Here is a 13,218-nt window from a genome sequence, read left to right as displayed (position 1 = left end):
CAACAAGTTCTGAAGGAAGCTATGCTCAGGCCTTCTCAGCAGGGGGACATATTGTATGCCTTTGATGAGACCCCAGGGAGCAGTTCAGCAGACACCTGAGATAGCTCTAACTAAAGATGAATGGGGAATGTGTGGCTACATCTCTGTGTATGAAAAAGTAAACAGGACAGAAAAAAATAAACAGGAACAGTTAACATGAGAAAGAACACGGAGAACATTTCTGTGAAAAGAATAAATAAGATGGGGATAGCAAAACTGATGTATGATCCCATCTTTTCCTTAGACAACAAGAAAAAATAATTTTGCAAGTAAAAGTATCTTTATTTTCTCACTTGACAGTACTGGAGATGATATCCTCTAAGCTGTGACCCTGAAAAAGTAATTTCATGTTAAAAGAATAAGGGCTTTTACAACTCTGACACTAACAACACAAAACTCAGATCACGAATTACATTTAATTTATTTAATTTAATATTACATGCATTTTAAACAGTGATTCATATTATTTACTTGCACAGGTAGTCGTTTTCAATGTACAAGTAATAACCATTGCTTCTACAGTGGCATTCATTAGCATGCACTTCACACAATCGTATGACAAGTTATTTTTTCCAGTTAGAAAATATTAAGGTAATTATTTCTAAATTGATTTTATACATGGAGTTTGATTTTGGTTTTATGCAGACATTGCATAGTTGATGCTTAGCTTCTCCAGAAAGACTGGAATGTGGTACCAGTATTGTTGAAGCAGATCAAGTGACAGTAGCAAACAAGAAGATTTGAAGAAGAGGCATAACTTTCAGGGTTGAAAGGTCAGCAAGTACAGCCTAGGATGAAAATCAAAAAGGCTTGTTAAACTTGACATTTGAATCAGATTTCCTTAAAGCAAGTTAAGAAGTTAGGAAAACATTCAAATACTGACTACAATACTGCCAATAATCGGATTTGGACATGGCTAGAAACAAATTATACTGGTTTATGTTAGTACCATATTGCATAATTTTTCATTCTAACATTTCAAAGAAAAAACACGTTTACCCAATGTATAGCACCCAAGTAACTTTATTTTAGCCATTAGCCTTACTTCAAATATACACAGCATCATGAGTGAATAAGGAGTCTAACGTTTCAACTTGCTTCTAAAAATAACTGGGAATTAAGAATCCTTATCCTGTGGTTTGGCTAGTACTTGTGAACTAAGTCCAATGTAACGCCTCAAATAATCAATGTCTTCTCATTAAAGTACGTTTTTAAAAAAGCCAAAGAAAGTGATCGCAAACTCAAAGATTGGAAAAAAAATCATCACTGTATTTTTGAAAAAAAAAGAAAGAAAGAAAAAATAGATTACTAGATATAAACAATAATAATCTTCATGCTAATAACTTCATTTTCTTCATTTCCTATGGCAGTATGCACAGTGAAATTTCAGATTCACACTGACAAAGTAATCTTGCAAAATTTTGTCATTTGTAGAACAGAAGCAACTAAAATGTACTGAGGAAAAAGGTACAAGCCTATGCAATATTTCAAAAACAGTATATCTCACTAACACAGATTATATATTTAAAAAATCGTACAAAATAATTTTAGAACACTGCATTTTTATAGCAAATATGCTTTATTCCTTTTACTCCAGAAAAGCAGCGTTATGTACTGCACATTCACAATTTCCTTATTTTTTTATCTAAGGTAAGAATTTAGACAGAAAGATTTGCACTATGCACCATGTGCCATGTGAAGCTTCAGTTCCTCTTATTGGCAAAGCATCAGAAACTATTTCAATCTCCTCTAAGTGAAACTTATCCTTACTTCTGCTGCAGCCAGTGATGTCACCTCCATCAGGTTGACCGCTCGGAAAGCAAACACAGCAGCTGCCAGGACTGAAAGAAAATATCCTATATTTATGTTTCTGACCTGATAAGTAGTGGTTAGAATTAATCTTGATATAAAATACCAATTTTCACTTAGTTAAATTGATTCTGAAGAATAATATACAACAGTTGGCCGTGTTTGAGTTTCTTTGACCACTCTTTCAAACATTCAGGAAAAACACAACATTCTTTCAGGAAAATCTGAGTTAAAGTGCCTGAGGTTGAAGATGACTAGCTTTTAATTAAAAGGAACACGCTGTTTTACATGCACAAATGGAACCAAAACCTTTTCTCTTCTACTTACCTACTTTGTATTTAAAAACTGACTCAACTGAAGATACAGGTTTTCTTTAAATTCTCCATCTTAAACCTTCCGAAATATGAGGACATTATTTAGCTACAAAACTTTCAAAGTGTCTTAAAAGATGCCACTTCAAAGGAAGAAATCCAGTAAAATCAGGAGGACTCTCAATTGTTTTAGGTATTGTAGAGGTAGTTGCCATAAATAACATCAGTCTTGTATTTTGTGAAAGGTGATGAGTTCATTTACAACTTAAGCTGAGAGAACATCCTATGTTCCGTTCAGAGAGCACTCAGCATTTTTTGAACATTGCCATAAAAAAATTACCTATTTTTTATTAAAGATGCAGTACTCATGCAATTCCATTTTTCTAGATGATATATGCTTTGACATGTATGTAACCTGCTGTCTGCATTCAAAGAGCAACTATTTTCTTCTCATCACAAAATACACTGAAGCTAACAGGTATTTGCCTTACATTAACACAGACTTCACACATTTTGTATAAATAATTTATTACCAGCAAGAATTTCTAGAGAATTGTATCCCAGGATTCTGTCCCACAGAAGCAAAAGCTGGTCTGTAGCTAAATAACCAGAAAATGCTCGTACCATCCATTTAAATGAAATTCGTAGTCTGCAAACAAGTGACAAACAACAGTTATTATATTTCTGCCCATATATTTCCCATACTGATCAGATTGTCTATAAATTGAAAATATTTCATTATCCTTCTGCATTTCTCTTTTGGAATGAAAAAGCATTTTCTCTTGCTGCAGTAATAATCGATATTTTAATTTGCAAGAGCCATCATAAAACTATTTAGCATCTCATTTGATAAAGGACTAATATCATTCTCATTATCATTCTGATCAAACAATGACATTAGAGTCATCCTCAGCTATTATCACCCTCAATGTTTCATCCTTTCTGCTATTATGCTATTAAGATGGATACCAATTAAGACAAAAAGGTTCTGTTGTGCCTGGCGCCACGAGTTCACTATTGAATGACTCTTGCTCCCTTCTAGTACCTTCTGCAACTAACACATCTCTGTGTCTTCTGTCCCCTAGGAAATACATCACTTAGTTCCATCAGACCCAACATGAATTACTGAAACTCAGCTGAATAATGCAGCACAGAGCATTCCTCACAGAGCAATTCCCTCTCTTTCACAGACCATACAGAAGAAATGCACAAAGCACAGATATACAGGCTAGACAAAGCTCCATCTGACTCTCAACGAAAAATGGTACACTGATGGTAATACTTTTGTGTAATTTTCCATAGATCTTAAATTAAAATACTGCAGAACAACATTTTCAGAACAATGAATGTGTAACATTTCTAACAAGTCAGAAGTACTTACGGCTGAGCTCCAATTTCTCGGAGGTGATAGAAGAGCTGGGGCAGGTGGGTTTGTAGAAGAGTCTCAAAAAGCAAACACAAGGATACAATGCCCTAAAGAAACAAGATAATATCGTGAATACTAACACTCATCCTGTTAAAGCTGAGAAAACAATATCAGCATGTAAGGGTGCATGAATTTTTAATTCAGGCAACAAAACACTATTAATGATATAATAATCAACTCAGGTGAGAAAGGCACAAGCAATTCTAATACCTTCAGTCACTAAAGCCTTGCTCCTGCAATTCCGTGTATGTATTAGCAACATAACATGTTCTGATAGTCCCTTTCAAGTCTGAGTTACTTATGGTGTTTGTATGTCAGGGTTGAAGTACTTAATGGGTTATTACAATGTAACCTACTTGAAATATTTCCACTTTGATGAAACAGACCTCAGTTGCACTAAAAAATAAAGGATGTGAAAAAAGTATCTCTCTGGTAAGTAAAACCAAACAGCAATGGGGATAACTACAGAAACAGTTAAACATGAACACATTTTACAAATTGTTTCAAAAATTACCATGGAAATGAATAGACTCTTGTTTCACCCCTTTCTCTGCTATAAAAGATTACATTACATAGCCTTAAAATGGTATATTAAGGAAATTATTTTCTTTTAACCAGGAAATATTTTCAAAAAGCAATATAACTCTTCAGCACTTTTGGAAGGAAAAAAGAGATATTTACTCTGGTTTATTCTTCACAAATAGAAGACAAACCAATTTTTACAACTCTTGTACATTCAAGACAGCTGATCCCGGTCACAAACAAAGTATTTAAACTCATCTAGTAGTACTAAAAAGCATGTGCTGTAATATCAAGATGCTTCAGTTAAAGAAACAGACACTAACTTGGGATCACTGATCTCTATACGTACATTTTAGTCCCTTTACCCTAGACAATATTTCAGATATTACATATCTTTAATGAAAGGAAATTTTTGTGACTCTTTGAACTGAGAAATCTATTAGATTAAAAAACTTGACTCTTATAAAAGACCCCATACCCTCATAAAATGAGAACTTACTATTTTAATAAGGTACCTGATAGCAAAGACTAACACTGACATAGAAAGCAACAACATCCAGACTGAAATTACCTTAATTTTCCCAAGCTTGCCTGAAATATTTTATTACATTTAAAAGGATACATTTCAATCACATAGAAAACCATGCTACTGTATGTTATTGTTCTGTACCAAACAGGATATCAAGTGAGTGGATTTAATTCCTAATGAACTTACAGAGGGATGAGAAGAGATGGAATGGAGTCTGAAGAAAAAACGCACATACATCTCACGGAATATCTGATACAATTTGGAAGGTTCATGGTACAGAAAACAAAGTGGAGCAACTGAAAGGATAAAAGAATTATAATTGACTCAACACTGTAAACTGCTAAAAGAGTTCAGTGATTAAGCGCATGAAGTATGAGAAAAAGCCGAGTAATTTATAGCCACAATTTACAAAAATAGTACTAAACCAATTATTGAGAAAGAAGTATTCAATCACAGCCTATCACTAAATGGAAAAAGTCAAAAAAGGAGTATGATACATTCTAAATATTATTTCTACATATTTCAATAAGCTAAACCGATTAGAACCTGCTTACTGCCGTGCTGGCTTCTAAACCATATGAAATATGCTGTTAGGAGAGCACCCCTGGGGTGCAGGGCAATGCGAACAGTGCAAGGTTTTGATTCAACTCTATATAGCTTTCAGTGTGCCATGGGGCCAGTGACCAGCTCCAAATTGATGCCCTGTTTGTAAGACTGCTTGAAAATGGATATTGTCAAAAGGAAGACATTAAAAAACAGCTTTTGGTTGCCACAATAACATCACTAAGTATGACAAACTCATAGAGATATATTTCTTACAAGATCTGTAAACCGTGGACATTTGGTAGTTCACTGTTTAGAAGTCTTCTAGTACACCTGATTCAAAATGATCGACTACATTTGTAAGACAGCAGCTCTGAAACTTTGCTTGTTTCATAAAAGTCTAGTGTATAGATAAATCTGTTATACGTATGTGCTGCTCAAACATATTCATCATTCCTTGAGACTGACAGTCCATCCACTCAATGCATTCTCACAGTTGTCATACCTTTTTATGAACAGCCTTTTGATCTGTCCAGTCATCATGCTGACTGCTTCATTTTACAGGTGCATTCATTTTAGCTGACAGCTTACATTTTAGCACGCTCATAATTTACATCTGTACATTCACCTTCCCCATTATTTTATTTACACTAAGCCAGAGATATGGATATATTTATCTGCATATGTATGTACACATACACACATAGATATATGTACATTTTTAATATATATACGGATATATGCACATGTGAATTTATTTTCATATCTAAATATCACAGAAGATAGCTTAATAACAAAAATGGTCTGTGTATGAGAGGTGGGGTGCTAAGGTGAGATGTTCACAGAAACATGTATTTCCATAGGGATAAGAAAAGCAAAGAGTGTTGCCCATGTTCATGTTTTTAACGCTTGAAGATGGAGGTGGAAAACTTGTCAGTGTGCACATGTACATAAAGGTCAGGAGGGTAACAGATCAGCCTCTGACAGCTGGCACCCTGACAGTGAATGCTTGCAAACAGGAAAAAGGGTATAGGATTTTCATAAGGACCCAGACACTTCCCCACACAGCAGCACAGCATGGAATGCAGAGGATGCTCTGCTCGGTCCCAGCCACTGCACCCACAGCTTGAGCTACATTACCATGTTTCTGCTGCCTTGCTTTTCACCCTTCCTCCTCCTCAGAGCCAGCATATTCTGAGCCTGTGCAAAGAGCGAGCACAGGAGGGAGGGAGGAAAACTCACACCCAATTTTGGGAGACACTGTTCTCAAGGGCAGAGTCAAATCCAAACATTTTGAAAAGCAGTTCACACAGAACAAGTGAACTAAGTGAGTCCCTAAGGAAGAGTTTGTAACTTAAATGCTCATTATTCCAAAGACTTTAGATTGCCTGCTTAGCTTCAAATTTGCATTTCATATTTCAATTCCATGATTTTAATGATTGTGTGTGATCATTAAACTTTATTATTAGCAAAACATAGCATTTTATGTATAATCTTACAATATGCTTGCCCTGTGATGCTATCAACAACTTTGATAAACCGAAAGAAAAAATTGAAAAGCCAAAATATCTAATCTCACATCTGCAATAGCTGCAATATGTCTGTAAACCAAGGAGATTTTTCTGCTTTTTTCGTAAAAACCTTGTTGATATTTGTGCTTTCCTCCGTGCAGTAAATTAGCAACCATTATATTATGTAATGCTCTCTTAACACCTCTTGTAGGTAAATGTAGAGAGCAACAGGCTCATTATTCATGTTTTAACATTTTAACATTATTCATGTTTTTAAGAACTTTTTTCATAGGTAACTTGCTCTACCCAGAAGTGAAACGCAAGGAAAGAGCACTTTGTTGGTAAACTTTATCCCTCTATTACTATACATTAAGATGCATAGCTTAGGTCAGCTATTAGCTCTCAAAGAAGGAATTCTCACATGGCAGCAATCTGTAATGTAAGTAAATAAAACAGCCTGGAATTTAAAAAATTATATTCAACAATCTTCGTACACAAAAAAACACAAAAGCACATACACGAGTTTAAAAGTTGCAGAAAAGTACATACAGCTCTAAACTACAATATGAGAAAAAACAATCCTGAGGTTTTAGCTTATGAGAGTCACACTTACCATACATAGAAAAGCCATGAAAAGGAATTACACCTGCAAAACAAAAATATTGCTTTTTTTGTTCTTTAATAATCCTCTTTATGCATGCAAGAAGTATTATTCCCCCTCACACTATCAAATTGTATTCTGCCTACAGGAATAAAGTATTTCCTTGTTATTGCACCTGCATAGATCTCCAACTTGTACATACTTAGGTACAGTATCACCTATGTCAGTACAACCAGTTACATGCTTTAACACAAGCTACAGTTCCTAGAAAGCCGAGTAAAGCTCAGTTTCTGTGAAGCTGTTACACAGAAGCTTTGCTGATATCAGAACCTAATTTCAGATAAATGGCAACCCATAAATGTCATGCTCTGACAAGAATGGAGTAGGAAAAAAAGGAGGCCAAGACCTCTAGTAATTCATGTAGTACTCAGACAGAACATTCACAGTACTTGGCAGTTGTAGTATGACAGCTCGTTCCTCCTTCCCAGCTGATCTTAGCTCCCATTCACTAGACTTTATGTAAGACTGGTAAGAGGTGGCTGCTTTGGCTAAAGATCAGAACAATGCTTCATGGCTACAAAGCTGCAAGAATTGCAGAGGCAAACACAGAAAAACGAGAAACCAAAGTAAGTACTGCAACTGACCCCACTGAAATACAGAAGACATTAAAGACAAGGTCAGAGACACAGATTTAAGATTGGTGATGTAAGGCCTTGAAAGCAAGAGGAAAGACCTTGAACTTGAAATACAAATGGATGGAAAGGATTCAGTAAGGAACTGAAATGGTCCAGGTAAGAGCTGAAAAAACCAATTTTAGTAACTGAAGTTCTAACAACAGCAATGATATTTAAATTACATAGATCTGTTGTGTCTACACAGATTTTGAAAGGAGAAGACTTTAGGGTGTGGTTAAGCAGTGAAAAGCTGGGAGGTCAGCAAGTTTCAGCATTTATCATTCAAATCCTCTAAGTGCTGATACAAGACTGAATACAAGCTGCTGCACCACAAGTTGTTTTCCTTCTCCTTCCCACATACATAGACAAACTCTGTTTGTGATCACTAACACCAGGCTGAATGTGGGTTTGGAGTAGCTTCTATCCAGCTTACTCCTTTAAATTAATGAATTTCACAGAGTTACACCAAAACATAACTTGCAATAGAAAAAGAAAATATCATGTATGTGAGGAAAAAATCTTTCAAAATTACCACTAGAGGATGCAATAGTATAACTCATACCATTTGGAGGATAGAAAACAGCATATTCTTCCATTCCAAGTTTTCCTGTGAACCACCAAACCACAAAGAAAATGTCATTAAGCTGTAAAAAGGTATAAAGATTTAAATAATTTAAATTAAAAAGTAGACTTTAAGTTACAATTACACAAATCACAACTAATTATGTTATTGACCATCTGACATTGTCTAAAATGTGGCAAGCAATGCAATGGGACAGGTACAATGTCAGATATAACTGAAATGCAGCACCAATAAAGAAAGATGACAAACAATGAAAAAGAGGCAGAAAATTTCATCAATGCTGTTCCATTGAGATTCTGTTTGGGTGTGTCTTAGGAGCTCCTAAAGGTGTTTGCTGCAGACCTTGAAGACAGTGAAGCTCTAGGAGGGAATAAGGCCAGACTGACCTAGGGACAGGAAAGGCCTTTAAACAGATACAACCACAGATAAAAAAATATTCAAAGCTTTATTAGGTCTCCAACAGAGGAAGACAGATGTTCTGATACAACAAACAAATATTTAAGTAATCTGCTGGATTCAAAACACTTCATTAAGTCAAGAAAATCACTGATCATATACACTGATCATATATCTTTTTTTATCTTCCCTGAAAAATGAACATTATATTATTAAACCAATAATCCAAAATTCATTAATAAAATTTAACAGTTTATTTAGAAATAGAAAGGTGTTATTAAATACAATTACAACTAATTAAAACTTGCAATTATTTTAGTTCTAAAATAAGAGCATTCAACTGAAAATTTAATTAATTACATGAAAATTTATAGAATATTCTGTGTATTCTATTTACTCTTCATAATAAAACTTAGCACATGGAACTTTTGTCGGGTTCAATGGAATCTGGACCTTGAAATTTTCCTACAGCATGAACTGACTAAAATAAAACAAAAATTGACCTGCAAAACTCCGGCCTACTACCATGAAAACAAAATCCAGTCTTTTCCAATTATACACGTGAGTTGTTTCATTAAACTAAAAACTATTTTCTCCTTTTCCTTTCAATAGTTTGCTTGTTGTGCAGGCAGGAATTATAATCTGGGAGGATGAGTATTTTTAGCATAAAGCACATCTCTTGGAAAATCGGCTAAAAATAGGATATACAAGCTTTTCGGATTTACACTGCACAGATTTAGGTATCAGCAAGAGCATTCCCCAGACTTGTCTAGGAATATGCAGGATGTTCTCCATAGTTGTGTTTCTGGGCTACCATGGCTCTGTGTCTAAAGTGAGACCTGGGATCACACTGCTGTTCTGCTCTCAGGTGAACCCTTCGCTTATTTCAAGGAGTAGTTAAAGAAAAGTCCATAATTCAGTGAAAGACAGTAAAAAAAGCAATAAAAAAGGGATTAAAAAATTAGAAAACTACTTATAGCAACATAAGAAACAGCAAGATGAAAAATTTTCAGCAGAAGTCCTGCACAAAAAAAGTACTTAGGGATCATATCATATTTGGCTAAATGCACTGGCACCAGAACCAAGAAAATAAACAGGAATGTAGAAGGTGAAGGTACATGGGAAAAAAGTGATTGGGTTACTGAATGACTCAAGATGGAAGGCAAAATTAGGAACCTCTAGGTAAAATCAAGGCAGGTGAGGTTCTAAGACGCATGGAAACGTCCAGAAGAATGGCATGAGAAGCTGGCAGAGAAGGCAAGTGGACTGAATCAAGAAATCTAAAGATTGTTAAGAAAAGTAATGAGACCTCAAGTCAAAGAACATCCAAAAATAAGCTAATACTCTGGAAGATGCCATGCTTTTTTAAAAAAATCAGTGCTAAGTATGCTTGGTAAAGCTCTACTGTCCCCCACTTGAACAGAGCCCACAATTCTTTAGCAACATGTTCTGCTCCTGTCTACAAATATTTGCAAAACTCACTGCTTTGCAAAGACAACATTCTATAACAACTCCCAGTTGCTACATTTATTGGAGTTGCAGAGGACAATATTTAAATGTCTGTTTAAATTTCTCGCTCTGATGAAGACAGACATTGTCATGATTTTACCATATTGTCACAGTTGTGTTTCATTTCTTCTGGTAAGACACTGCAGAATTATACACACAAAATCAGAGTAAAAGAACAACATTGCAATCTGTGCAGAAGTCAGCTGGATACATTTTTATTAACATTCTTTAAAGTGTAGTCTAATAGATGTAATGAACACAAAGCCAATTCACATACTGCATTAGTGCATCAGTCAGCAAAAATCTACATGATCTTTTTAAAAACAACTGTCTTTACCTTGTATGTATGATTTGGGTGGGGTGGCACTACTGTAAGCAAAGTGCTCCAATACAGATGTATCTCGGGAAAAACACAGCAACACCTGCAGAAAAGAAAGTCAACTGGCTAAGTGGATCAAAGCAAATTTAAGGATCTGCCTTAATTAGCACCTATCAGATGCTATTTAAGAGAGCCAATAAGGTTGAAAGCTCTTCACCACCCTGGTTTATTTTCCTGCTCAAATTTCCAGGCTCACTTTGAACTTGGTATAATTTTACATTCACCTTCATTTGTTATCAGTTTTATATCCACATTCTTCAACCCTCCTCCTTCCCTCTCAGCAGGTGTTTATCCCCTTCTGTCACATTAGTGTGACAGAATGGTCCCTGGCTGCTTTTACATCTTTGAGACTGTTTTTCTACTCAATTACTATGACCTGGGGATGTCCTAGTAAGGAATAGGAAGGAATAAGCAAACAAAGCATTTACACTTTTGGATGGGTGCAGTTCTGGAATAACTTAACATTTGCTTTCATTCCCAAGATCTTTACAAAATGTTTCCATGTAATTCAGCTCTTTCAAAAAACAGATTATAATGTTCACCTTGTATCCTAAAGATCAGAAATGCACATCATATACTCTAAAGTATATTTGGGGGTTATTGTTTACATAAATGGAAAAAAACTGTGTTCACAGCAACTGAGTATAAAATTAAGCAGCAAAAGCATTCATAGAAAAAAAATAAAGAATCTCATCCTATCTGGAGTAGTAAAAAATGCAGTAGTTAGTACTGTACTTTAAAATCCTGCTCTCATGCACAGAAAGGCTGCACTATGAAGAATGTACACGAGAGGGCAGACGCAACACAGACTTCAACTCACTGCTGACTTGGACACCTGAATCCCTCTCTGTTGGGGCTTAAGCCCAGCTGGAAACTAAGCATCACTTAGATACTGGATCAACCCCCTCCCTCTCCCTCTCCACCCCGGTGGAATGGGGAGGAAAATCAAAGTAAAACTTGTAGCCTGAGATAAGAACAGTTTAGTAAGTGAATAACAGCAAATGATAATGATAATAGAAGACTAATGCCAGAGCCTTCCCAAACCCCTATCAACCACCCGATTTCAGGTGATTCCGCCCAGTTTATATACTGGGCATGATGTTCTGTGGTGTGGAATACCCCTTTCATCAGTCCTGGCTATGCACCCTCCCAGCTTCTTTTGTGTACCTCCTCACTGGCAGAGCTTGAGACAAGGAAAAGGTCCTTAGGATAAACACAACTTAGCAGTACTCCCAAATATTAGTGTGTTATCAACACCATTCTCATTCCCAATCCAAAACACAGCACTGCAACAGCTACTGAGAAGAAATTAACTCTACCTTAGCTGAACCCAGGACACTCTCTTCTTGAAGATTTTAAGAGTTTATTTTAACTGTAGTCAAGGTGTGAAAGGAGGAAATGTTTCACTACATAATTTATTATGAACAAAAATGAATGGATTTTTTTCCTTCCCACTAATTGGTGCAAACGTCTTCCACATATCAGTATTTGTCAAAAGGAAACACACAAAATGACACAACTGAATATTATTGCTTTAATTTTTTTTATGGTAAGCAGGTCATATTTTGAGACTTTTTTCTTTTTTGAACCTCAAAACTATATCTCAAATACAAACATGTTTTAAAAATGAGTAATACTTTCTTTATCTCAAGCAGTTTAAGCTAAATATTATTTTTGTGCAATACACAATCGTGTTCATAGCTGCCAAAATATCACTGACAATAACAATACACTGGCAAGCGTGATTTTATGTGTATGCTAACTGAGGTGAAGGAAAGAGAAACTAATCTGAACAGGACTGTCTTCTCTCATGGGGGAAAGAATGTAACCTTCATTTGAGGCTCTCTTTTTTAGGAATACAGTGTCCAGTACCAGTATCTGGAAGTCTTTAAATGAAGACTCTGCATCTGTGTAAGAGATAGACTCTAGCTCAAACCTAAGTTATGACTATACCCAAAAAGCTCTGGGCAAGGTTCTTTGCACCTAAGACTGTAGTACTCAAATTGAGCTTCTGGCCTGAAACAAAGACTTTATGAATTTACTAATCCAGGTGCCATTTTCCTCATTAACAAATTGATAGTGCTAAAGAAAACAATGGCACAAACCCCTTTTCAAGTAAAGAAATATTAGCCAAATTATTGGATATTTATAATCCAACTGAAAAGAAAACCACTGAATTCAAATCACTGAGGGAAAGAAAATAACCCAAAGTCAAAGCTTTTAACAAAAAGAAATTACATTATTAAAAGTATTTGTATTTTAATAGTTAGGAAGAAGTAATAAAAATAAGTAAACTTTGGAAAAAAGAAAGCAAAAATATTAAAGGAAACTACATCATTTCACAGTGTCTATCCTGAAAACAATTGTATGCTACTAAAAAGGTACC

At 35.4% G+C, this 13,218-nt stretch overlaps 1 protein-coding gene across 2 annotated transcripts in view; it reads right to left on the bottom strand.

Annotated features, from left to right (window-relative positions):
• Positions 1-441: 441 nt before the first annotated feature.
• The window catches only part of TBC1D19 (TBC1 domain family member 19), a 50,837-nt gene continuing 38,060 nt past the window's right edge, over positions 442-13,218 (bottom strand). For both annotated transcript variants that reach the window (XM_063401741.1, XM_063401740.1), the window contains 8 exons: positions 10,791-10,875; positions 8,528-8,572; positions 7,304-7,336; positions 4,823-4,932; positions 3,541-3,632; positions 2,693-2,808; positions 1,810-1,880; positions 442-827 (listed from right to left, as the gene is read on the bottom strand). In XM_063401741.1, coding sequence (XP_063257811.1) covers positions 753-827; positions 1,810-1,880; positions 2,693-2,808; positions 3,541-3,632; positions 4,823-4,932; positions 7,304-7,336; positions 8,528-8,572; positions 10,791-10,875 — 627 coding nt within the window. In that variant the 3' untranslated portion in view covers positions 442-752. The remainder of the gene's footprint in view (positions 828-1,809; positions 1,881-2,692; positions 2,809-3,540; positions 3,633-4,822; positions 4,933-7,303; positions 7,337-8,527; positions 8,573-10,790; positions 10,876-13,218) is intronic.

This window comes from Prinia subflava, chromosome 7 (genome assembly GCF_021018805.1).
Source record: "Prinia subflava isolate CZ2003 ecotype Zambia chromosome 7, Cam_Psub_1.2, whole genome shotgun sequence".
Taxonomy (NCBI): domain Eukaryota; kingdom Metazoa; phylum Chordata; class Aves; order Passeriformes; family Cisticolidae; genus Prinia; species Prinia subflava.
Note: the sequence above shows the minus strand (reverse complement) of the source record. Positions and strands in the feature narration are given on the sequence as shown.